The sequence below is a fragment of the Dreissena polymorpha genome, chromosome 4 (genome assembly GCF_020536995.1).
Source record: "Dreissena polymorpha isolate Duluth1 chromosome 4, UMN_Dpol_1.0, whole genome shotgun sequence".
Classification (NCBI taxonomy): Eukaryota; Metazoa; Mollusca; class Bivalvia; order Myida; family Dreissenidae; genus Dreissena; species Dreissena polymorpha.
This window is the reverse complement of record NC_068358.1, coordinates 44,019,759-44,046,852: the sequence shown is the minus strand read 5'-3', so window position 1 is coordinate 44,046,852 and position 27,094 is coordinate 44,019,759. Positions and strand designations below refer to the sequence as shown.

The following is a 27,094-nucleotide window of genomic DNA, read 5'->3' as shown; positions in this document are numbered from 1 at the left end:
CCTAGGTTCTCAGAATGAGAACCTAGGTTCTCATGAAAAACCTAGTTTCTTAGGATTATGCGTCGAACTGCTTGCCATATCTGTGGTTTTCATTTGGGAACCATAGGTTCTCTGAGAACCTAGGTTCTCATTATGAGAACCTAGGTTCTCATTTTGAGAACCAAGGTTCTCATGAGAAACCTAGTTTCTTGGGATTATGCGTCGAACCGCTCATTATGAGAACCTAGGTTCTCATGGAACCTAGGTTCTCATGAGAACCTAGGTTCTCTGAAAACCTAGGTTCTCACAGAACCTAGATTCTCTGAGAACCTAGGTTCTCATGAGAACCTAGGTTTTCTGAATTACGCGTCGGACGGCGTAAACTTGCTCGTTTGGAATACGGGACACATATTATTCAGGGCGCAGGATCAATGGGGTTCACATATGATTACACACGGGCTGGACAGAATGAAAACACGCCGTTAAGAACTTTATTTTTGCAGATATCTCAAGTTATTGAAATATGTTTGCCAAGTCTTTAGTGCAGTGTTGCCGATATCTTACGATTGAATAATACATTATTACACATTATCAATAGAGATAAAACTTTTATTTATACCATAATGATTGCTTACTATATCACAGACATACAGACGTTTGAGGTCCGAACAAGGGAACACAATATCTGAAACTCATTTAATGCTGTAACAATGTATTATGTAACGATTGATCTGAATTTGTTTCAATTTTTAGTCTCAAAATAATATTTACAATTCAAGACGTATTTCATAAACAGTTTAATTTTGTATTAACGTGTTCAGACCAATGTCGAACGATTACTTTACTAATTTCATTCTTGGGGAGTAACATTCACGGTTTCACGCCTATTTCTTATCATTTTACACATATGCCGCCAGCGTGTACCAAGCAATGGGAGACAACTGGAGGTTAATTATGGCAAGCGGTTCGACGCATAATCCCAATAAACTAGGTTTCTCATGAGAACCTAGGTTCTCATGAGAACCTAGGTTTATGAAATCCCAAGAAACCAGGTTTCTCATGAGAACCTAGGTTCTCATGGGAACCTAGATTTTCATGAGAACCTATAGGTTCTCATTTGAAAACCTTAGTTAACGCTTGAGAACCTAGGTTTTCATGAGAACCTAGGTTCTCATAGACACATAGAACTTAAGTTCTCGTTTGGTATCCTAGGTTTTCACAAGAACCTAGGTTCTCATTTGAAAACCTAGGTTCTCATTTGAAAACCTAGGTTCTCATTTGAAAACCTAGGTTCTCATGGGAACCTAGGTTCTCATTCTGGTAACCTAGGTTCTCATTCTGAGAACCTAGGTTCTCATGAGGAACCTAGTTTCTTGGGATTATGCGTCGATCCGCTTGCCATAAGGGTGCATTCAACAAAAGAGGAGAGATTTTAAGCTAACTCGAGGGAACGACTTCCTTACTCGTGGGAGCGAGTTAGCTAATGTCATGGAAATTACTTACTAAGTCGAGGGAACGAGATATAAAAAAAAAGAGGAAAGCAAAACTAAATTAAAGAGGAGTGCAGTGAAAAATGAGAGGTGCAATAAATTGTTTAATGCACATCTCCTTTATTTACTGCACTGCTCTTTTTTTCCAATTGCACTCCTTTATTCATGTGTTAAAATGTTCATTTTCAAGTATTAATTTATAAGTGATATTTTCGAAAATATCCGTTTTATTTATCTGCTGCATATTTTAATCTGCGTGTTAACTATCTTCCCAAAATTATATTACCCGTTAATACCATATTAGAAGCATTAGGTTCTCGAAGCACGCATATAAACCTTAAATCAATTGGGCAGTGGTCTGAACATTCAGTCATTTAATACACTTTAAAACTAGAGATATAATTATGGTAATAGATAAAAATTAACTATTGCATAATATACAACACTTGCACTTGAAGAACTTTCAGCACAGTTGAAACATGTAAAATGACCCGTTTCTAGTATACCATTCACAGTTAATAAGTTTTTTTCTTTTACAAAGTGACAACATCGTATTACCTAATTGATTTACATAAATGTAACATTCAGAAACAGAAATAGAGAAATATGAATCGCTGGGCTTGAGGCTCGAAACAAGACGGAGCACACCGTTATATTTTTATCATTTCAAGAGATCCAATACTGCACGTGCTCTTATTTTTTATTACGTTCATTTAAAGTGGTTCAAGCCTTAAACTTAAACGTATTTTACAATTCAACTATTGAATAAATGTGGTTAACCTTTGATAACCAGTCGCGTAAAAGCTTAAAGTAAATATCCCTATATATGTTTAACCGCACTCGATGCTGAATGTTTACTTACGGACGAAGATAGTACGTATGTCTTCAGCGCTCACGGCGAACATTACCGAGCGATTATCTAATTAAAGCCGTACCAGGAGGTTCATACGGGGAGCTTTGGACCGTGGCGCCGTTTCACACTCGTATAGTTATCGCAAAACTTTTAAGTCGATCATTTGATGACATATGAGTATGCAAGTTGGCACAACTATGGCAAAATATAAACTTATTACAATTCGTGTGACAGTTTTGTTGTGTTTTGCGCCTTTCCTGTTGGGAGTCACCTCCGCGGACTCGAGTTTGGAAATTATTAAGCACGAGGATGCGGAAGAGGGCGTTGACAAAAGACCTGGTTTGTACATATGTATAGTTTAATGCTTGTCATTATATTGATATTATAATATTAATATAATATTAGTGTATTATAATGTTCCAGTCTGATCAAAAATGAAAATGAATATAATTTATATAGCAAGCGCTTCGCTTCTTATATGTCAATATGACCATAAATAAATATTAAATATTACATTAATGGTTTATGTAAACGTATATTTTATAATAAGCAAAACGCTTGTTATATAACGATTTTGAGTCTAGAACTGAGTTTCTTATGGCGTAATAAGTTGTAACAAGTCGATTTTTACGGTTCAGCGTGCATTATGCGCTTTTTGTTTAATTTATATTATAAATGAACACAAATAACAGTGTGAACATTATATACATGTAATTATCGAAAAGTCCTTTTCATTTTATCTGGAACCCTGGTGAGCAATACGAAAACAAACGTTTTGCGCCCTGCAAAGGCGATTTTTTGTTGTTGGCTATTATACATTCGTGTATTATGAAATCTGTTCATGCCCTGTATGCAGTTTTATTTATGCCGATAATGCATTTGATAAAGCCTTATACAAGGTTTTAACTCGATTCGTTGACTCGATGCTTCAATCGAAAATTTTCATTTTTTGTTGCAACTATTTAACAAACAATATTAGCTTAAAATATAACTCAAATTGTTAAATTGTTAACGATTTGTGTTTAAAAACACGTTAAGTCATTTGATATCAATTCATGAAAACACACGTTGAGTTATATTTTTTACTCATAAATGCATGAAAACACACGTTGAGTTATATTTTATACTCATAAATGCATGAAAACACACGTTGAGTTATATTTTATACACATAAATGCATGAAAACACACGTTGCGTTATATTTGATATCAAGTCATGAAAAAGAACTCAATAAACTGGTCCAATATTAGAACTAGAAAGGAGTGCGTCAAGTCGTGGTCTTGAACTGTTTTACTGTGTTGTATATAATCAAGGGAAAATGTAAGGTATTTGTGCTAATGTATAACAGTAAAACACACAGCTTCAAAACTGAAAGGATATTTTGGTGTTTATAATGTATGCAATTCTCAAAAACAAGTTTTGTTAGTATTGCTTATATTCTTGGTGCACATGTTCATGCGTTAAACAATACCAGTAACAATACACTCTAACTATTGTATCAACAGAGTTGGCATTCATGTTGGTCGTCAATTATGTGCATAACCTTTAAATGATGATTACACATGTACTAAAAAGAAATCTTATGGCTTCATAATGAAGTCTTACTTAAAGTTAAACATTATCTACAAATCTGCACTCCTATTGGATGTGGTACAGATTATAATGTTGATATATAATCTTAAAATTGATATACATGTTACAAAATTGTTCAAATTTCTGAATAAATTTGAACATATACCCTTGTCAATATATATCACAATTATTATGGTAACAAAATAATTCATACTATTTTAATCAATGCTAGAGAGTAGTGGAATAAAAATATATAATTATTTTCATTTTGTATAAAACTATTCGTGTCTGATGTGCAGAAACAACAACGAAACTACAATACATAATTTATAAAACGTTTAATCGTTTAATACTTGTTTGACTCATACTATAAACAGTTTATTTAGGCTATAGTTATATTATAATACATTTATTATACTTGATTTTTCATAGTTTACATAAACTTATTATTTACGTGCGACGTTCTTATGAATGATATATTTTTGCATCTTATGGTCGACTTATATACGATTTGACATTTCATGTGAAAAATGGTTTAGACCGTATCGCCAACGGAACATAAGCGCACAGTGGCAAACTTTGGTGTGCATTGTGATTATGAAGGATGCAAACGGTATATCCTTTAACAGGAATGTTGCCTTTAGTTGTTTATGGTTCACATACAATATTGTTTTTTATTCGGATAGATGTGGTGGAGGAGCATTGTATTTCATCTTGCTTTGTCTTATTATCTTTTTCCGTTTTAGATCATTATTTGTAATTCCATGTGGTTGCAAATAGATCGATGACTTGTCTTCATATCACTGCAAGCGCAATCAGTTCGTTTTTAATGCTGCCAAAAGCAAATAGATCAACGACTTGTATTTCTATAACTGGGATATCGTTGACTGTTATTCCTACCGCTGCAAGTGAAAATGTATCTGCCATTGGATTCTTCTTTTTCACTGCAAACGCAATGGGATACTAGTTGACTTTTATTTCAAATACAGAAAGTGAAAATAGATCCATGACTTGTGGTCCTATCAAGGCAGAAGTTAACTATAAAGTCAACGATTTCTTTTTTATATAAAGGAAACATACAATTCCATTTTTTCGCGAAAATGCTGTCAAAACACGTGAAATACATTTTCGTTCCCCTAAGCTATCACTATCAATATTACGAGTGAATTGATTATTATATTTGCTATCTGGGAACCGTTGGGTCTTCAACACTAGTTTCTAGCGACAATCCGTCACAAAATTGCGCGTGTAGCGAATATCTGCAATTTTAATTGCGGTCGTAACTCCTCTCGACGCGGGTGGCATACATTGTGTCTATCTCAAGTTAAACATTTAATTTTCTACTTCTGTATTTCTGTATTATACATGGATGCAAATATACGAATTGGTAGCAGCAGCGACACTATCGAGTTGTCATTTCAACTTAAGAACGTCTGTCTTACACTTAGTGCAGAGTCGAGACATGCCAATCAAATGATTTTGTTCTATTCTCACTCATTTTTAAGAGTATAAAGAAGTAAGGTTTTAAGCAATATTGCATATTTGAACATAACAAATTTTAATATTGTGTTATTGATGTTTCAAGTCTTAATTTTTTCATTGTATATGACATTACTAAACTAACATTTTTTACCTTCGCAAATTTATCGATTGAAAAAACATGTACAATCGATTTAATTGTCTACGGATAGAGACATTTTTGCAAGTGCATTAGTCCTATGTTCGGTGTAATATTATAGTTGTATGTGCCTGTTACGCACAAATTACAATCGCAAACGGTATGTTATAATACATTTCAATCAGTATATGGAATAAATCATTTACATGTACTTCCTCTTCATTCGGCCATTAAAAATTCAAGGAGTACATGTACATGCATTGCAAAATTCAACCATCGCTGTTATTCAGTCAGTATATGGTAAAAGTGATTAATTTGTTATTTTGCTATATAGTATCTACGACTTTATTGCTTATCATTCTGTTGTTGTTGTTGTTGTATTTTTTTTAGAAATTTTAATAATAATGATATTTAACTAATCGTGGAATGATTTCCATTATGTAAAAATGTCTATTGATTACATTTACGAACATGGACTGCATCAGTATTTATTTCGTTCTAAAAGGTGCCGAATTAAAGATAGGCGACAGTGCGACATATTTGCGCAATCAGATATTTGTCAAAAATGTCATACAATACATATTGTTCAACCAGTTAACACAATATGCAACTCCACGTTTTACAACATTAAGAAGAAATTATTAATAAAATACAATCGAGCAAGTGCCCAATTTGTTGATAGTCTCCGTTATCCTACGTGCCCTGTATCGGGAATCAAAGTGTCTACAACAGCATGTATATCACCCATTAAAACACACTATCTTCGTTCATATTTTATTGACTACTATCAAAATGTGAAGCACAGTGATTACCGGTACTCAACATGCTGGAATTGTGTACTGATCTTCCAGTTTAAGTTGTTTTCCGAAGAACTTTCTCATTTTTGGGGCAAAAATCTACCATTCTTCCTTGAAATTCTTTCTTCACAATACTTAGTGATAAACCATTTATCAAATCCAACATGTACATTGTCTCTAAAACTAATACAACGGATATACATTAAAGTATCCGTTATCTAAGTATCCCCACGACCAGCGTGTACTTTTTCGAAGTTATGCTTCAAGTTTAGAACTAAAAAACTCAAATATATAATTTAAATAGTTATACATGCATATGTGGAAGAGAAAGCTAAATGAGCTCGGATAACTATTTGTGAATATTGGCTTATAAATACTGAAAGCTAAAACACTGCAGTTTGTATGTATATATCCAATGCTCCCCATGTTTCCATGGCATACATTAATTATTAAAACTCAAAACTGGACGAATACCAATAATACGGTCAAATTGTTAAATATGCTTATATAAGAGTCGCCACGAAAATCATGTGATAGTTATTTGATGCAAATGTTTCAACTATATTCTTTCATCAATATTATTGAGGTAAACAAAATATCTGTATTTATTTCTATGTCCGTGTAAATGATCATATAAATTAATTTTAACATGCATAAGAATTATTCGCCATTTTGACAACCATTATATAAAATATCAACAGCCAATATGACCTGATTTGAAACCGGTTTATCTGCTCTGATATAAGAGATATGAAGATGAAGATTACTAAGTGTAGGTTATAGGCACATCGCAGTACGGACTTGCACCATGTATCCCATCTATCGTGTAACACAGTGCATACCCTACAGACACGCGCGATAAATATGTGAATTATGGGTCTTGAGCTCAAAGTGAATGCGGGCTTTGGTTTATTTTTTCTTGTTTGTATACAGCTAAAAGTAAATAAACATGTTTTGAGATTACTTTCGTCCTAGTTAATTAGTGTTTTGTGTTATGAAGGTATGAAAGAAAAAATAGTTGTACATAGAGAAGAACAGATTACTGATTACTGCTCTTTCTTTTATACCTAATGATAAAATATGACATTTCTGAAGTGAAATAACAGCAGTGAAAATAAACAAATGTACGCCAAGTCAACATACACTATACAGTGATACGAAATACATAATTATTTATACTTTGATGCTAAGAATGTGATGATATTTCTTTATGAAAATGTTACTTAGGTAACGAAACAGTTTTTGACATTCTTCGTATAGCTTCGCAAGACAAACCAGGTTTCATGGGGTTTCAGCATTTCAAAGCCATACTATGACTCAGAAATTATGAGAGTTATCATAATATTTATTCTTTCGCCAAGACGCGTTCATGTTTACTTTGTGTCGAAAATTCGCTTTGTACTCAGATACTGAGGAAAACTGGCGCCGGTTGTATTCAGCTATGGTCCCCGAATGGAAACACTCAACGTATTGACAAACTGCGTACACGATTGTTTAAAGATTGTTTAAAACCACCATGATGTCGTGTTTGTTTATTATGTAAAAGCAGTGCACTTACAAAACACGAAGAATGTTTATTCATGTGTCAGTTTCGACAACACACGAAAAATTGTCATTCATATTTCAGTTTCGACAGTTTCAGTTATGAAAAGATCACGGTTATGTACATATAGATTGTAACATCAGAACGCATTTTTTCCCCATAAAATCCTTTGTCATGTCGTCATAAATGAAAATATCAATCTTTAATGTCAATTATAAATTTGTTCAAAATAATATTTCCTGGTCAAATTGACAGGTCATCTACAAATAACAAAAGTACCACAGCCTGTAGCCCATGGTGATTGTAAGGAATTTAATAAGCATGTTATTAGCATTTTAACACTATAAGCGCTGGTCATTTAGACAAAATAATAAAATGTTAAATATTTATCTACTTATCTATTACATTAAAAGTATAATTCTAAAGACTGTTATAAGAACAACTCGATTAAGTCACTTTTTACATGTATACATGTTTATATTAGATCTACTATATTATTGTTATTTGTACAAATATTATCTTAATTGTTTAGTCCAAACATATTCCTTACAATAGGAGCTTGTAATATTTTCTCACGCAATTTTGTTCACACATTTTTTTCCAAAATGTGGGCTTAACGCTAATCGAGTAAAGACGATCTTAAGAAATTTCTAGAAATAGGGGCCAGAATCCGATTTAAAAGGAATTCTTAAGCCTGAAATAAGTCATTATTTAATTTTATTTATATTACCGTTTTGGAAGTCATTGGTTTGCACAAAATAGTATTCATTTTATTTCTTATAATTTTTTTCTCTGATAAAGCTTTTTATACTTTAAAAGTGAATATTTTGCTGCAAAATGAATACTGAAATTAATTAATCATGTTAGAACAGATTCAAAATATTCGAGACATCGGGCGAGTGACCTGTAAATAGGCAAATAAACCACGATGAATTGTAAACTATTTCCTCAATAACTCATACTTCAAAAATACTACAATATTCTGTTTTTATGTTGTATTGAATTTGCATCTGCCCTATCAATATACACTGTACATCTTTCCCAGTACAGGGTGCAGGATCACGTGACTTTGTGGGTTTCACATTTAAACGTTAATAGATGTGAACACACCGGTAAGGGGTCTTTTTTTAAATTACTTTTTAAAACAATTTGTATGCCCCCGAAGGAGGGCATAACGTGATCGGACCGTCCGTCCGTCTTTCCGTCACACTTTGCGTTTAGGTTTCGCGTTTAGGTTTCAAAAAATGCTCATAACTTCTATGTCCCTTCACATAGCAACTTGATATTTGGCATGCATGTGTATCTCATAGAGCTGTACATTTTGAGTGGTGAAAGGTCAAGGTCATCCTTCAAGGTCAAAGATAAAAAACATGTATCAAAGCGGCGCAGTAGGGGGCATTGTGTTTCTGACAAACACAACTCTTGTTCTTAAGGATTTCAACTAGTGCATACCAGACAGATTTCAACTAGTGCATACCAGACAGATTTCAACTAGTGCATACCAGACAGATTTCAACTAGTGCATACCAGACAGATTTCAACTAGTGCATACCAGACAGATTTCAACTAGTGCATACCAGACAGATTTCAACTAGTGCATACCAGACAGATTTCTACTAGTGCATACCAGACAGATTTCTACTAGTGCATACCAGACAGATTTCTACTAGTGCATACCAGACAGATTTCTACTAGTGCATACCAGACAGATTTCAACTAGTGCATACCAGACAGATTTCAACTAGTGCATACCAGACAGATTTCAACTAGTGCATACCAGACAGATTTCAACTAGTGCATACCAGACAGATTTCAACTAGTGCATACCAGACAGATTTCAACTAGTGCATACCAGACAGATTTCAACTAGTGCATACCAGACAGATTTCAACTAGTGCATACCAGACAGATTTCAACTAGTGCATACCAGACAGATTTCAACTAGTGCATACCAGACAGATTTCAACTAGTGCATACCAGACAGATTTCAACTAGTGCATACCAGACAGATTTCAACTAGTGCATACCAGACAGATTTCAACTAGTGCATACCAGACAGATTTCAACTAGTGCATACCAGACAGATTTCAACTAGTGCATACCAGACAGATTTCAACTAGTGCATACCAGACAGATTTCAACTAGTGCATACCAGACAGATTTCAACTAGTGCATACCAGACAGATTTCTATGCTGCTTGTGGCAAGTGTTCTTGTTCAAAAATTCCATTTGTTCTGCATTCATTGTTCACGGTTGTGCTTCACGCAACGTGAAATTTTGTCACCGATTTATTACGTAATCAAGCATGAATTCTTATACCTTAAGATATCGACACAAACTGCAAGAAAAACTAGTATTTATGCACTAAAGATTTTTGCAAATGTAGCTCAATAACTTAAGATATTTGCAAAAATAAAGTTCTCGTTCGTTTGCTAAGATACTTGATAGCGAATAGTATTCAACCTGTTTTAGTGTGAGAGGTTTTATAGACAGAAGCCATTCAATTTTCATTGTCGATAAATTTCGTGAAGATTTACGTTGTAACTAATCAGAATACTAAAGATTGAAACGAGTAATTAAGTCGTGGTAACGACATACATCTAATGTACGCATAAGTTCCCAGCGTACGTAACCCATAACGGAGGAGATTTTTTCTTAATACAAAGCGGTATACCTAATCTTTAAGCCTCCTAGTTGGTACACATAGGTTGTCGTACAAAGAAATTATCCCGGGGTGCGCCTGATTGGAAAGCCCGGTCCCTGGTACTACCGGTTGGTACCAACATTGGTTTATTCGGTAAGATAATCGATATAACCATTTGGAAAGGGTCTCTATTTACACTTGAGCGACAGAAAGTCGCGCGGAAATTAAAGTCACGTTATTAACGCAGAGAGAATTTTAAGTTGTACTGTCGTTGTTATGAATTAAAAAGTACAGAATACTCGGGTCTCATATATGTCCATTCCTTTTTAATACATGTAGTTTCCTAACAATTCATGATGAATGTGAATAAATTCATCTGAATATTGTCTTCAAAGTACTTACTTAACCAGCAAACCATACATTTATTTTCATATATTAGATATATCTAAGATACTTATGTTACCTTCATATATATTATCTGATATAAGTTAATAACGTGTTTTTTTTTCTACGTATTTGCTAAAGTGTGTATTTCTTTATTATATTGAAAAAGCTTTTATTTAACAGTGCGTGTACATTCTGTTTTGCACTTACTAGTGCAGATGTGGCTTAATATAGTTGTCAGCATTCTTAACGAGGTATTAAACCTCTCTCAAGTAAAGTGGCAGCTGATTATTAGGTCGATTGTGACGGCTATAGAGGGCGTAAGTACAATTAGGGACGGGTCTGTAATTGAAATACTATCCGAGACTGTCTTGTGAATTACACCCACCGCGTGATACTGTATGGTACGGTCTATGGAGTCATCAAGTGGTGCTGGGGTTTAGTTTATCGTGCAGTGCGAAATGTAAATTGCTACTACTTTCATTTACAAAACAGAAGCATGTGTCATGTTTCATTAAACAATTTAAGGAATATATTCACATTACAGCACAATTTTCGAAAACGATTAGATTTTAAACATGTTAATTTCACTGGTGTTCTTAATATTATTGGATTTTATTTCATGAACACATTAGCGATCTTGCTTGCACAACTTTCGGGTGTTATGAAATTAAATTTAAAAACACATAACTCACACATGCCATCTTACAAAACGACAGTTTCGACGTTAAGCACTTCCTAACACGATGTAGATCCTTATGAGATGTGATTCTTTTCTTATTATTTACTTACACACATCTTTCGACGTAGCTCCATATTATCTGTTAAAATTTACTGTTTATTGCCATTTATAAATTCTATGGAAGCCTGGCGAATTGAAAAATTGTAACCAATTAACAAGGTGGTTAAACAACGCGATTCAGACAATAAAGGCGAACACAATTCGATTAAGACAGCAAATTCAATAACCAAAACGACACAGACAATGAAGGCGATAAACAAAGCGATACAGACAATGAAGGCGTTAAACAAGCGATAAGGACAATATATGGGATAAACAAGGCGATGCAGGCAATGACGGCTATAAACAAGGCGATACATACAATATACGCGATAAACAAGGAGATGAAAAAAATGAAGGCGATAAAAAGCGATACAGACAATTAAGGCGATACACAAAACAATACAGGCAATTACGGTTATAGACAATGCGACGCAGACAATTAAGGCGATACACAAAACAATACAGGCAATTACGGTAATAAACAATGCGACGCAGACAATTAAGGCGATAAACAAGTAGATGCAGGCGTTAAACAAGCAGTTGAAGACAATTGAGGCGATTAACGACGAGATGCAGAAAATGAAAAGATTAACGAGGCAATACAGACAATAAAGGCAATAAAAAAAGCGATATAGACAGTAAATGCGATAAACAATGCGATACATACAATTAAGGCGAAAGGCAAAGCGATACAGACTATTAAGGCGATCAACAATAAATTCAGACAATAAATGCTATAAACAAGGCGATGCAGACAATGTAGGGAATACACAAGGCAGTTATACAATTAACGTAATGAACAAACGATACAGACAAAATATCCGGTACACACGACAATACAGACAATTAAGGCGCTAAGCAAGGCGATTCAGACAATTTAGGCAAAATACAAGGTGCTACAAAAAATGAAGGCAATTAAAAAGCAATGCAGACAAAAAAGGCGATAAAAAAAGAGGCAAACAATGAAGGCGCTAAACAAGGCAATGGAGACAATCAATGCGATAAGCAAGGCGATGCAGACGATAAAGGCGATAAAGAAGGCGATGCATGCAATTAAGGCGATAAACAAGGAAATTCAGACAATGAAGGCGATAAACAAGGCGAAACAGACAAGGAGGGCTATAAACAAAGCCAAACAGACGATAAAGGCGATAAACAATGCGATACAGACAATTATCTAATAAACAAAGTAATACAGACAATAAATGCGATAAACAAGACAATACAGACAATAAGCCGATAAACAAGGTGATAAACACGTCGATAAAGACTGTTCCTTGCATGTCATTTATTGTTCCTGTTCGGCATTTCATTTGCAACGTTTCCACATTGTTCGCGAATTTCTTCAAGTGTTCAACATATTCATAACGTTATTTGCAATTGTCCTTTACATGGGAATAAGTTTATCAATTCCGATATGATGGCCTTTATTTGTGTGTGGCAGTTCGTTACCAATAATACAATTAACTGCTTCATTACCGTTCCATTTAAAACGTAATGAATCTTTTTTTTCGTTGAACATCGAATTGATATGATTGCCTCTAGTCAATTCAATAATCAGATAAAGTTGCTCACTCAGTCATAACAGAGGCTTGTGCGCAGATCAGTTCTTCCCTTAATCAACTCGTCACCGCGGGGATGAAAGCTGATGATAACATTTCGTTTGAACAATTCTAACTTATCCCTTACACCACAGCAACTCAATGAGCCGATATCTTCTCAAGGTACCATCGCTCATTTGTGCTAAACGCACGAAAAATGACACTTGTTTGAAAAGATAATTGATTAACCGTAGTTTTGTATCACCAGTAAAAAAATTGCAAAACGTTTTTAAATCATCTAAATGTTTAATTAGTTTATCCATTATTCTGAGACGCGCACGAGATGTGTATGACTGAAAACATTTGTAGCGTCTCTCAGCGAGAAAAATAATGTGTTATCAGACCGGGCGGTACGTGGCGCTCTGACTGGCCGGTCTCGCAGATCCCCTGGTACCGACTTCCGCCGACAGTGGTCGCCGTAATATCGGCTTCATCTCGGTCGATATTGCCGGAGGAGTTTATGTCCTCGGTTTCGTTGCACGGCGTTGGACTTATTTATCCGTATTGGCTCTGATTGTGTTTGCGCCTTTGATGTCAGCGCGTGCAATGGTACAATTGTCTCATCGTAATTGTTGGATACGATTGAGACATTCCGTAGCTGGCTCGCGATAGGTTTTAGTGGAAATGTCTTATCGGTCATTCTGATTAGTTATAAACGTCCCATTGTCGCTGAGTAAATAACTGTTCATAATGTTAAATAGTACTGAAAATACGGATCAACTGTATGAAATAAAAATGACCATGTGGTAAACGAAAAGATGAGAGATTGCTTATGACTCATTATGCTTCTTGTGTGAAATTTTTGAATGGAAAATCAAGCGTGATTTTTATTATTTAAACAAAAACGATGAATAATAATTAAAAGGTTGTGAAGAGATCCAATTCAACATTCTTGAACAAGTTTTGCATAAGAGGCACTTGTGGGATTGAATGTTCGAAAGATATGATACCGTGAAATCAACACAATTATCGTAGCAATTATTAAAGCACGACAGAAACAAAATAAGTCATCGCATTGGAGAAGTTTATACAACAATAAAATTATATGAGATGACAATGCTGTCGATACTGCTAAAAGGTGTACGTGTGTACAGAAAGTACAATGCTTGAACAAATAATGCACATTTGAGGCTATACGTTTAAACTGTTTGAAGATTGTTTTGTGTACGCATTATTTGTTCAAGCATTGTACCTGTATTGGTTACATATTATACTTTAATAAGGCACGACTTACGTGTATGTAACACACAATTCTTGTTAAGGAAAGGCTGTTTAAATATGGTGAGAAAATAATTGATTAAAATTGTTTGTTATTTTTAAGCAAAGCACCTTTATTAATGTAAACTTCTAAGTACTTAACAATTATTCCCTTATGTAAAACGTATCTTAAGGAACAGTTGCGCTGTCGCCACAAATGTTATGAATGGTCAACACTTTCAATTGAATCCAATTCAATCATCATGGGAAGAAAAATACTGAGCACGAAATGGGTAGATACTAGTATGAGAAATTGATAAAAAATTATTAAAAATACGCTCAAATCATTTGAAAATGTATAAGCATCGCAAGTAATATCACGTACATGACATAGTAAAGACGAGCATAATTGTTTAAAAACAAGTATGTAATTATGTCAACCTGTTACCGTAACTTTCGAAATTATTTAATTTAAACCGCGATTTCCATATGAACAGAACAGAACAGACGGTTAATTAAGACTTGTAAAATGTACATCTTCTGAATACACACAATATAACACAACATATGGTCATGTGTCTATATATTACAACGTATGGGTTATAAAAAATGTAATATAACATTTTGAGACCAAGTTTATTTCAGAAATGAGAAAGACTTTATATTACCGTAGTAAAATATCTATCTATTATTGAGTTCAATAAAGTATGGAACTTACAAACGTATGGATTCACATAGTAAACAGTGTTTATATATTTGTGCCTTATTAGACGGAAACAAAGACATTTACATATAAAGTGAAATTCATTCTCTGTCCCTTTGTTCACAAAATGTGTTATGGCCCTTTGTATCCTGAAAAAATGCTTTTTTTTAGTGTCCAATATAACACTTTTGTGTCCAGAAGCATATTGGCGGGGGATATCAATTCAACGAATTTGCTTGTTACAATCTTTAATCGATTGATTATAAACCGTCTGTATGGTAAAACTGAAGAAGTTGTTTTGTTTGTTTTTTCTTTAATCTTGAGAGTATTTTAAAAGAAGGCATCCTTACTTCAAATATCAGTTTGCGTTGTTGATTGATTTTAATTGTGTGATCAGTGGCCGCGGCCGGTGAATTCATTCTTTATATGTCATTGTGATGTCCAATTAAGGCAAGTCTTTGTTGTGAATGTTTTAGATTTTAATATAGTTGTTTTTAATAGTACGTTATAAACACGGTTAAATGCTGTATAAAAGTGAACTGTTAAAAAAAGATTAATGTTTGTGGTTTTTATAGTCATCTCACAGCTATCTGTTAAAATATGTGTATATTAACTTGCATGTGTAACATCGACAGGAAAACTGGTAATACTAATGGAAGAAGATATGTAATGAGAATTTAAATCCATTCTTTCATCTTGGTTTTTTATTCATACCAAGATTAACATATAACCCAGAATAAAAATCTTATTTCTTCAATTTGAGGTAAAAAATGACAAAGTTTTTCACAATGAACCAAAGCACGTTTGACGACAGGTGTGTACACTAGGGTGGGAGCTAGTCAACTCGTACCTTAGTCAACTCGTACCTTCGGTCAACTCGTACCCGATTTGGTCAACTCGTACCCGATTTTGGGTCAACTCGTACCCGATTTTTGGTCAACTCGTACCCCCACTAGTCAACTCGTACCCAAATTGGTCAACACGTACCCTCCTAAAAATTATTTATATATATCAAAGACGTGAAATATGTTTTTGTATATGATTTTGATATTAATATAGATAAAGGTTATAAAAATTTTTTTTTTTTCAAAAGTAGACAAGTTCATTATTTTTCACACGTGTATAATTATAAAGGACGTGTTTGTCGGCGTTTTGTTTGATAAAATGTTGACTAATAACACCTTTATGACAACAGGACCGTCGGCGATTTGTTAAACAATTTGTTTGTCGTGCATCTAAAATGACACGCGCGGTAGTTGTCGGCATTTTCTTTGATAAAATGTTTGATTGTATGATGACTTAACCAATTAAAGGTATGATCCACTTTGAAGTTATGTATAATATGATTATTAAGTTGAAACTATTATCCTAAAGAGTATACTAAATATTGATGCATGCATAGATCATGTTTATAAAACAGAACTGTTATTATTTAAAAAAAAAAAATTATCTTTAATATGATTTTTAATATGATTATTAGCGTATGATTAAGTAAATAAACATAAATTATGTAAATAAAACAGAGCAGTATATTTTAAATTTTGTAGAAATTGGCCTCAAAGAAAATGTTTAATTATAATTAAAACATTAAGGTATAAGATTATTATTATTTAATTATATAAATATCAAAATGGTAAGCAGCGCAACTTAAAGGCCAATTTCGTAAATTATGTAAACGGTCTCCAAATGGAGAAATAAAACGTCAATTTATATTAAAACTTTAGTCGATTTCGTCTGCCTTTACAATTAAGAAGACCATTTATTGTATAAGCAAACCAAAATGACCGATATATATGATAAATTACGTCTTCGGTGATAGGTTTCTCTTCCGCAATTAACATAGTATTTTTGCTTGATGTATTAATTCAATACATTATTTAATTAGAATTTCATACGGATGGATTTGAACGGATTTTGTAATATATTGTTGATTAACTTTTGGACTTGGATGTATTGGACTTTGAAACATTATGTAAAGAACTGAATAAAGAACACAGAACTATCAATAGAGTTATCTGTATACGAGTTATAACGCAACAATTGTATATATCGTCCGCAGATTCCTTCTTTGTATTTCTGTCCGCAAATCCATATAGATTTTTTTGGCGGCCGATTGCAGTATTCTGCGCTCAGTCGCCATTGGTGTGTTGTACTATGTACACTAATACCAAGATTAGCAGAAAGCAGGCCCCATATGTATATACAATGAGAACTGATGTATTTATGGAACGTGAATGATATATAACTAATTTACGTTTTTAAATAACTAATTCAATATTGCTTACAGTTAATTAAAAAAAATAAAATGGCATTGTCATAATAGAATTTGGCATTAATCTTATTTTTGCCACAATACAAAAAAATGAAACAAAGAAATTTGTATCAGAACGATTTGTATACTTTTTAGGTGTCACACTTGCTCAGTACAACAGAATTATTTGGTCAACTCGTACCTGCAATAAACATTAAAAACATCAAATGCATGCAAACACCCATCGCAATTTGTTTCCATAAAGAACAAATATTAAAAAGGTACGAGTTGACCCATCTGAAAAATGACTAAAGTACGAGTTGACCAAATCGGGTACGAGTTGACTAGGGTACGAGTTGACTTAGGTACGAGTTGACTGGAAACCCACTAGGGTAAAAGAGCTTAAAATTGTACCAACTTTGTACAAAGCTAAAATCCTTTAAAATGAACATTTTCCTCCAGTTTAGTTTATTCATACCTAGATTAACATATTACCAAGCATAACAATCTGACTTAATCTATTTGGGAAAAATGAACAAGTTTATCAAAAAGAACAAAAACACGTTTGACAGCAATCGTGTACAACAGAAGAAAAGAGCTTAAAATTGTACCAACATTGTATACGGCCAAATCCTTTAAATTGAATATTTTCTTCTAGGTTTTTAAATCTTTACTTAGATTAACATTTCGCCTAGCATACACAACTTACCTCAACGATATGGGATGAGAAATAAAAAAGTTTTTCAAAAAGAAACAAACCACTTTGGCGACAGGTGTGAAAAATGATTGAATGAAATAACAGTATAAAATTGTTCAAATTGTACAAAGGAAAATCCATTAAAATGCCTCATTTTCGTAAATTTTTATCAATCATTCCTAGATTAACATCTCACCTAGCACAATAATCTTACTTAATCAATCTGTGATGAGAACTGAAGAAGTTTAAAAAAAAATCCTTTGGGCCTTTCAATTTTTCAAAAATTATCGAAAATGAACGAATCCATTGTTCTCTTTCAAATTCCGATTAATTAATAATTAATTAGAATAATAACTACCAAAACCTGAAGCATTATAAACAAAGCAAATAAAAAATAATTTTATTTACACAAAAAATATTCAATATGTCATATATTAACGATTAATTACGAAGAATAATTGATTGCTTTATAACAAAATGGCCGACAGTAGTTGGAACATTCAAGAATCTACGGTACACCGGCATCTCCAAAATCAATGTCACGTGACTCGCGTCCGCCGTTAGATTTTATCGCATATCGCTATCGCGAAGACGAGAGTTTCCAATCTGTGTAATCTATAGGTCTTTGATTGGATGTGTACCTAAATCACCATACACTCTTGCATTACATGTGTTGCTTTTAACATTTTAAAACCTCTTGCAAAATTGTATGTGAATGCGTTCAATATCTTTTAATTAATTAAAACCCCGTATCTCTGATAAATAATTTATTAAAGCGATGATGGCACCAAAGTTGTTCGCTATTGCATAATCTTAGACACAACTCATTTTGTCAAAATTAGGTTATAGCTTTTTTAATCGCAAGTTTGAAATGAACACAACACATTCAAATTAACGCACATGTCGAGATGTGTGTGCTCTGTTTATCATCCTATTTATTTATAAAGATAACTTAGACAAAATAACAACAACACATCTCTTTTTTGACGTTCTGAAAGCATTAAAAATATGATGAAAATTATCGATAATTTTCACTGTAATTTTTCACTGTTTGATCAGTGAAATACAAGTTTTAATTCACTGATATTTCTCTATAAACCATCGGAAAGAATTAAATAAAAACAAACTTCACTTTATAATATTGCGTTGTTATCACCCGTGCAATTGAAAATACAGGAGAGATCGCCGCTATCTATTTAGAACAAAAGAACGTTTCCTAGACATATCAAATTTAACCCCGCTGTACTACATGTAGCAAGTACTATCAACGAGGTTACGCAACAGACGCGTGATAGTGTTTTGGATTCTCGATATCCCACTATACTTGTTGATCAGCAGTAGTTTTATAATCCCTTATTAAAAACCTAAGATTTTGAATGACCTGTGCTGCGCAAAATATATCACGTGATTAAGAAGCAGCACATAGTGGACTATTGTATTCATTCATAAACAGTCCCTTTCGCGAAACGTATAATTAATTTAAACAATTATTTATTGATTTTTTTATAAACGCTCCGTTTAAAAATATTCCATTTAACACGATTTTCAAATGATGTGTCCATTTTTGAATGAATAAAGTGGAAAAACTGAAACCTCTGGCAAAAATGATACAACTCTTTCTCGGTGCGGATGCGGCAGTTATCAGGTTTATCGTACTGGCTTGCAAAACGTGGTTTTAACCTTAGTTTTTCGCTAGAGCACAACTAAAAACTATGCTTTAGTTTTAACCATATAATAGTGTCGTCAAGGTTACGTACAATTTCGATGCCATCGTTTAGCTTATCTTAACAAATAATACCAATTCCAACGGAACATCGCCGTGCATTAATGTGTTGAAATTTTCTATAGAAAATTTAAAGATTGAAAGCAATTGATTTTAATGTTACTCGAAGCTCTGGTCCAGGATTCAAACACAAAGCATATATCAAAAGAACCTAAAATGTTGATAAACTCAGCACTAGATTTTATACATTCGCTCAGCCCATGTACATTCCATGATAATATGGATATCTCTCTGACATCGTTCCCCTACGTTCGCACCGCGCTACCGTCGATGTAGAGGGTATCGTAGATCAGGTATGCTCGTTTACCCTGCCGCCTTGCCTCTTTCATATTTGGCACTAGTTTACGCCGTTTTTAGATGACGTCCTGTTGAAATAGCTCGAAAACACGGTGCACAGTCCCATCTAGCTGTTTCCAGCACCGTCGGACGCCCTCCCTGTCCTTGACATATATAAATTTGGCAACACGATTTCTCACTTTGCCAGAAATTGGCATACCCCGTTGAACGGTGCGCCCTTTCAAACTGTGGGGATTCTGCAACGTCACAGGCAGCATGAAGGTGATACCGAAGCCTCCGCTCCGTCACACTAGCGTTCTTGACGACCATGGGATAAGTGTTGGCGTAAAATCGAATACTGTCTGGAAGATTAATCAATCCATATTTGATAAACTCATTTTGGTAATCGGAAATGCTTTCTTTCTTCAAAGTATCGCGGTCAGTCTACAATTCCGATGCAACTATGAGTGTATGCGTAACGTTTTATTTGTTTATTTTCCGCAATAAAAGAAGAAATAAAGAAAGAGAGGAAGTTTAAAAAGGGAAAAAGTAATTAAGAAAGTACAATTAATAAAAATATTATAGTGTGTGTGTATGTGATAGAAGTCAAACAATAATAATTTGTTATCGTTATTACATGAAAAAAAGTTTTTTGGAGTTTAACATCACACAAATAAGATGCACCAGATCTAAATAAAAAGTCTGTAATTTAACTGGATATGAATATTGTCAGATTGTTATTAATTCCATCAATATAGACATGCATTAAACGTAAATCTTATTCAGAAAAATATTGATTCTGATTTGCAACAAGTCTCTCAAGAAAATCGAAGTGATGTTGTAAGTCAATGCTTATACCTGGTCCATCATTGTGATGTTATATAGACTGATGGCATTGAACGTGCATCACACAAGTAATCGAAAATACTCGATAATTCGCCCTTCTCAGTGTTTCCGATCTATTTCTTTTTACATGATTATGTGTGATATAAACGTATAATGAAAATAAATAACGTCTGACTGGTGATATGAATTTGTATATTTTATAAACAGTATTCATTTCAAAATTCATTCCTGTAAATTGTTTGCAAATGTTTGTACATAACTACTTACATTAATGTTTTAACACGGCATCTGATCACGGTCCAGTTAAAATCATTGAGTTTTTGTTTCAAATATAACGAATGACAAGTTATAAGTGATCGGTTATTGGCAACCTGACTGTACTCATACGAACGTGTACTATTCTTGATCTGAGTCTTCAAACCAATAAAACACTTATAAGTCAAAAGCTTATAGTCAATGTCGTTAACACACGTTTTGAAGATGGTTTTCTGAACACTTGAAACTAATAACGTAGGGCATTAGCAAATCGCTTTGTCAATTACAAACATAAACGTGTTTCCTTTTTTAGTTTATGGGTATTTTTACATATTTTTTTTTCAGGAACTAAACCGGTAAAACAATAGATGGTAACGTTCAGTTAATTATGAATAACATGCCCATCGTCACGAAACAATAGAACCGTATCCATAACAACGGTAGTCATCAGCATCAATTTGAACTCCACACTTTAAGTATTTTTGTATGATTCATTTCAGGCGCGGCTTCTTCAATCCCCGATGCAAACGAACACACACACGAAGCGCTTCCCCTCTATCCGAAAGCCCCAACAATAAACCAACTTCAAACGGGTAAGGAGAGAGTAGACGAACAAACACGTCGTTCGATTATTTTTCTTATATCGCACTGTTCATTAAGAAACGGAGATGTTCTTTTGATTTGTATTAATAGTACATTGCAGACAAATAGAAGTTACAGCATTGCTAACATGAATAAATACAATAGTAAATGTGAATATTTTTGTAATAATTGAATTTCGCAGTTAAATGTCCAAAATGTATTCTTTTAATTAATTTATGCAATCCCTTTTTAATTGTGTTTTCAGTCAAAGAAACTCGGGAATCAGAAACAGTCGATGCTGTCATTCAGGAAGGGTTGCAGACTCACGTTGCTACAGCAAATTACGAAAACTTCTTGCCAGAAGAAGATTTAGATGGAACTATCTTTCCAGATGATAATGGAGGTGTTGTTGTAGAGAACGTTGAAGCTCACTTGCATCCTTCGACTGCCAAGTCAGTTGATGGAATTAAAGAGCAGGTACAAGAAAATCCACGAGAATCAGAAACTCTCAATAAACTATCGCAAAATGCTCTTCGAGAAGGTATCGAGTCAGTAATTGACAGCATGTCGGTCGAGAAAAAAGAAGAAAGGACAAATAAAATAAATGAAATCGAACACGTTGTGGAGTTAGAAACAGAAAAGGAAATATCTGGACAGGAATATGGTCTCATTCTCTTAGAAAACGAACGTGAAAGCCAGATAGTCTCACCTGATGTTCAAAATAAACAAACTGAAGTAGAAGAGGAGGTCCATGCTAAAGAGGAAATAGTTTTGGGTGCGATTCATTCGGAGCGTGACATTAAAAAAATGACAGATGTCGATTTATTAAATGAGCAAAATATAAATGGAACAGATAGCGAGGCTGGAAAAAATGAAGAACATATAAATAAAAAGGAAACTTTGGATCAAACAGTAAATGAGAAGGACCATCTGAAGACAGAACCAGAACTTAACTTTGATATAGTCATGGTTGAAAATGAACATGAGGGAGCGAATTTGTTAAGCAACTATTACACGGGCCTTTCAGATCATTATCTCAAAGAACACGAAGAAATAATACTCAGTGAAAGTACAAAAAATGTTTATAAAATCGTTAACAACAATGAACAAGCTAATGAAGACATAGGCGAAATCGTTTTCCAGGAATGGCACCCAGTTGAACATCGAAGTGGAAGCGCAAGCGATCGTGGCGTTTTTACAGGTAAACTTATATCCCGCCAGTCATTTCCCAAATAAGTATTTAAATTATGAATATTAATAAAAATTGAGTTAAGATTGTCAGATAATTATTGCAGATGACATGCCATGGTTGTGAACGAGGACATAATGTTTTAAACTGATTTGTGTAAGCCAAGTGATTGCTTGATGATCCATATATTGTTACATAACAAGCGAATTGAAATTATTAAGGTACAGTCAGTTGTTGATTTCTCACTTGTGTAAGATGAATACAGATTTACAAATGGTTGTTACCACATAAAGGGTTAGCATGTAAACAGATAACCTCTTCGGTAATTATCATATCATTAACATCAACAAATATGATAGACCACACGATACTTAATTTAACGACCTTATATAATAGACATCTTATTTTAGACTCGGAATCTCATAAACATGTCGATGTTGAAGAATTAGACGTATCATATATCGAAGAGAATGACCAAGAGCAAGAGAGGCGTCAAGAAATGGACCAGGAACACGAAGAAGCTCAGCCAGAAGAAGATATGCATAACAAAATTGACGGAAGAAATATTAAAGAACACGAGGAGAATGGGCTGCGTATTGCAGAAGAGCAACCGGAGGAAGAGTCTGCACATGTACAAGAATTATCAGTAGATGTTGAGGTTCCCGGTACATTTGAAGAGATACAAGCGAAACCAGTAGAAAGTAAATAGCTGATGTAAATTATTATTTCGTTTTACATTAATTGTATAAAATACATTTCGAATGCGATTTAAGCATGTTACGATTTTACGAATCTTATGAGTTGATATGTAAAGTACGTTGGTAAAGGTAAATGGCTTACCGGTAAATAGCATTAAAGATCACTTACTGTCCGAATTAAAAGCACAGCGCATACTTACGTTACACGTCTTAAGAATTCTCGCCGCACATTTTAGGAGCGAACGAGACGGACGTCAGCCAGTATCCCGCAGAACACGCAGTATGTTTCTTACCACCAAAATCCGGCTTTTGTAAAGCTTACTTCGTCAGGTTCTTCTTCAATACAAAGACAGCGGAATGCGAGAAATTCGTGTATGGCGGTTGTGGAGGCAATGCCAACAACTTTTTAACTCTGCAGGATTGCATGAAAGCCTGTACCATTGTGTCAACGTGATGAGTGTGCCTAGTACTTTGATTCTGCTATAGAAACGTGATTTATTTTATTGGGAAGATTTCCCAGTATATTACAAATGACATGCATTACCACTTTACCTCTGAATGATAAATAAAGGTAAACGTTTTTGAAACACGTGTTTCATATAACAGTAAACTGTATTTGTACGAACAGGGACGTTAAACGAAAACATGAGCCTGAAAATGGATCTATGTCAAAATGGCGTACAATCGTAAAAAATTGGATTTTGCCATCGTGATACATTCATTTACTCTACATTTCATACTCCATGTGGTTAAATTTTTTAGTGCAGTCATTTCTTTTGAACCGAACAAAAAACATACATCAATTGTTGAAATTAGGACAGAAAAAAACATAAATTTTTATTAAATTTTATTTACACCATACACAGGCAAATCCGTTCTTTAATACTCATTAACTGTACACGTATATTTTGAGAAGCCTTTGATGTGGTAATTGTAAGTATAAAACTGAGTCTGTATTGAAAATATTTTTTCTCATAGAAATCAGAAAGAAGTGAGTGTGTACGTGTGAGTGTTTATTGTGTGCAAATACAAAGGAGATGTATCACATTTTTCAATTTACATTAATTAGATAAAATTATTAATGTTCAATTATTTTCTCCGCATTTGTTCTACGCTGTTTTGAACTCATTTCAAACTGAAAATGAAACAAGTCAACAAAGTGCACAAACCGTGTTTTTTTGTGCAAAATTAATATATTTTAGGAGATTGTGAGAAATTGTGCAATAAAGCAGGTGGATAACAAATCGTCGTAAAAATAAGGTATACTAGTCTGTTTTTACAGGCAATTTTGTCTGAAGATGGAGCCCAAATTATCCACAAGCAAAAATCAGGCGAAATAAGAATTCATAAATATTTTTAAGACAATGTGACATAAGATATTATCATTTATTTCGGTGCAAGTAAAATTGATTATTAAAATTCATTAAATTGAAGTATTTACAAATTGGCTATGACATGTTTTAGGTTATTATTTTTGTTATAAATCCTCATGTATATCTTGTTACAAATGATAATTTTGTGTTTTTGATTGTAGACTATTTTTAATAAATTGTTATTAATTAACATATGCAATAAATTGTTATGAAGTATTTACAATGTATTTTTTATTTACAATAACACGAAAATATGATTTATGTATAGTCACGCCTTCCAATAGGTTTTTGGCTATACTTTTGAAGAAACGTATCATAAATACTCAGCTTTATGTCATATTGTAGTGATGAAAAACATGCAATAGGCTATAGTGTTTTTAATGAACCATTTTGTCGAACATTAATAATATCATCTGAAAAAAACAACGTTCAAACAAGTCTTATAAGTTTTTGAGTTTTTTACAGAAAATTACCTACACATTTAGTTACAAAGTATATTTCCCAAAACAATGTTATACAATACTTGTCACTGAAAGGATTATTTAAGCGTTCACAAAAGTGAGCTATATTTAACCAGACATGGGTCTGTAAAGCACTTCATTCTGGAGGTTTTCACAAAATCTCATTTTATGTCATAAAAACTGAACTGTTTAAATGATTATTAATTTAATATTCATTAAAATTTAACATATAGACACAACTTAAGTACCAAAAAATACCACAGCAATTTACCACTACACATTGTATTTATAAAATAAAGAAGCAGGTTTATAAAACTGTAAAATAAACAAACATCATATTAAGACATATAAACAAGACATTCTCAAGTCTGTTTGAATATTTAAAACAGCTTAGTATTTCATTTTCTTCGAGTCATCTCGGTACCCGTCACCCCCCTTGCGTTTATTCATGATGTTCTGGATCTGTTGCCATTGGCGATCAAGCTCCGCCTTCTCATCTTTAGGCCCTGCCCTCCTGGTTTTCCTGCCATCCGACATCTTGACACCATACTGGAATGCTGCCCTGAAAATGCATTCAACAAGTTGTCGTTATTAGTCAATCATATTCAAATATAAATGTTGCTTTCAAGATCAAGAACGTGTTATAATTAAGTGCAGAACGATCTTGAAGTTAGCAATCTGTTTCTTTAGAAACTTTTTCTTTACAAATTCTTTTTACTTTTCACTTTATATTTCTAAGATGATACAATATCATACTGCTCCTTTAAGGTTTTTAGAATTGTACTGTAGCCTACCCTCCCTGTTAGATTAACTTTAAATTTTAAGATGCACCATCGCATAATGTCCTTTTAAGATTTCTAAAAATTATACAAAAGAATCGCAGCTTCTTAAAGTTATCTACATTACACAATTGCACTAAGGCCATTTTGAGATATGGATACAATTATTTAAACCAATATTATAAATAAGATGCAGCATGCAATAAGATCAGATGTACCTGGAGAAATCTAGTCAGTATTGATTCATGGACCAGTTTTAAAGTCTGAGAATTTTTTTTATTTAAGTATCCAAGCTTTTAAATAAGTAGAATTGATGTAAAGCACACAGTCAAATATTTGACTTTCTGAATGACTTTCAAGTTAGTTAGGTCAATGTCAAGGTCAGTTCAGGCAATGTGGGTGTGTTGAGTGTTCATAGATACCATTCATGTCAGTATCAAAGCTTCTTAGCAAGCAGTATTGATGTAAGATGAACTTAGTCATTTTGGGTTATTAATCAAGTTTTTGGACCTTATAAGATCAAAAGAAAATCAATGTCAACGTCAAAATATGGTTAAGGTGTGTTGATAGTGTGTAAAGACAATTATCAAAGGTTTGTAAGAAGAATTATTGATGTTTCAAAATTTTTGGATAAAGCTGGCAAAAACTATCTCTTTAAGATTTCTTAATATTATACAACAATATCGCTGCATCTTTCAGATTTTCAAGAATGTCACAAAGTAGCATGACAACTCGATTT

At 33.5% G+C, this 27,094-nt stretch overlaps 2 protein-coding genes across 6 annotated transcripts in view; one reads left to right on the top strand and one right to left on the bottom strand.

The window, feature by feature from the left end:
• Nucleotides 1-2,403: 2,403 nt before the first annotated feature.
• Nucleotides 2,404-25,331, top strand: LOC127879238 (putative leucine-rich repeat-containing protein DDB_G0290503). 3 transcript variants are annotated; one of them, XM_052425990.1, is made up of 5 exons: nt 2,404-2,661; nt 21,774-21,866; nt 22,121-23,056; nt 23,488-23,745; nt 23,979-25,331. In XM_052425990.1, exons 1-5 carry the CDS (start codon nt 2,496-2,498, stop codon nt 24,194-24,196), a joined length of 1,671 nt encoding a protein of 556 aa, XP_052281950.1. In that variant the 5' UTR covers nt 2,404-2,495; the 3' UTR covers nt 24,197-25,331. The 3 variants fall into 3 exon arrangements, with proteins under 3 accessions (XP_052281950.1, XP_052281951.1, XP_052281949.1); XM_052425991.1 differs by having other exon boundaries at nt 23,455-23,758; nt 23,979-24,123; XM_052425989.1 differs by having other exon boundaries at nt 2,406-2,661; nt 23,455-23,745.
• The window catches only part of LOC127879237 (protein Red-like), a 48,891-nt gene continuing 46,132 nt past the window's right edge, over nt 24,336-27,094 (bottom strand). For all 3 annotated transcript variants that reach the window (XM_052425988.1, XM_052425985.1, XM_052425987.1), the window contains exon 14: nt 24,336-26,138. In XM_052425988.1, coding sequence (XP_052281948.1) covers nt 25,967-26,138 — 172 coding nt within the window. In that variant the 3' untranslated portion in view covers nt 24,336-25,966. The remainder of the gene's footprint in view (nt 26,139-27,094) is intronic.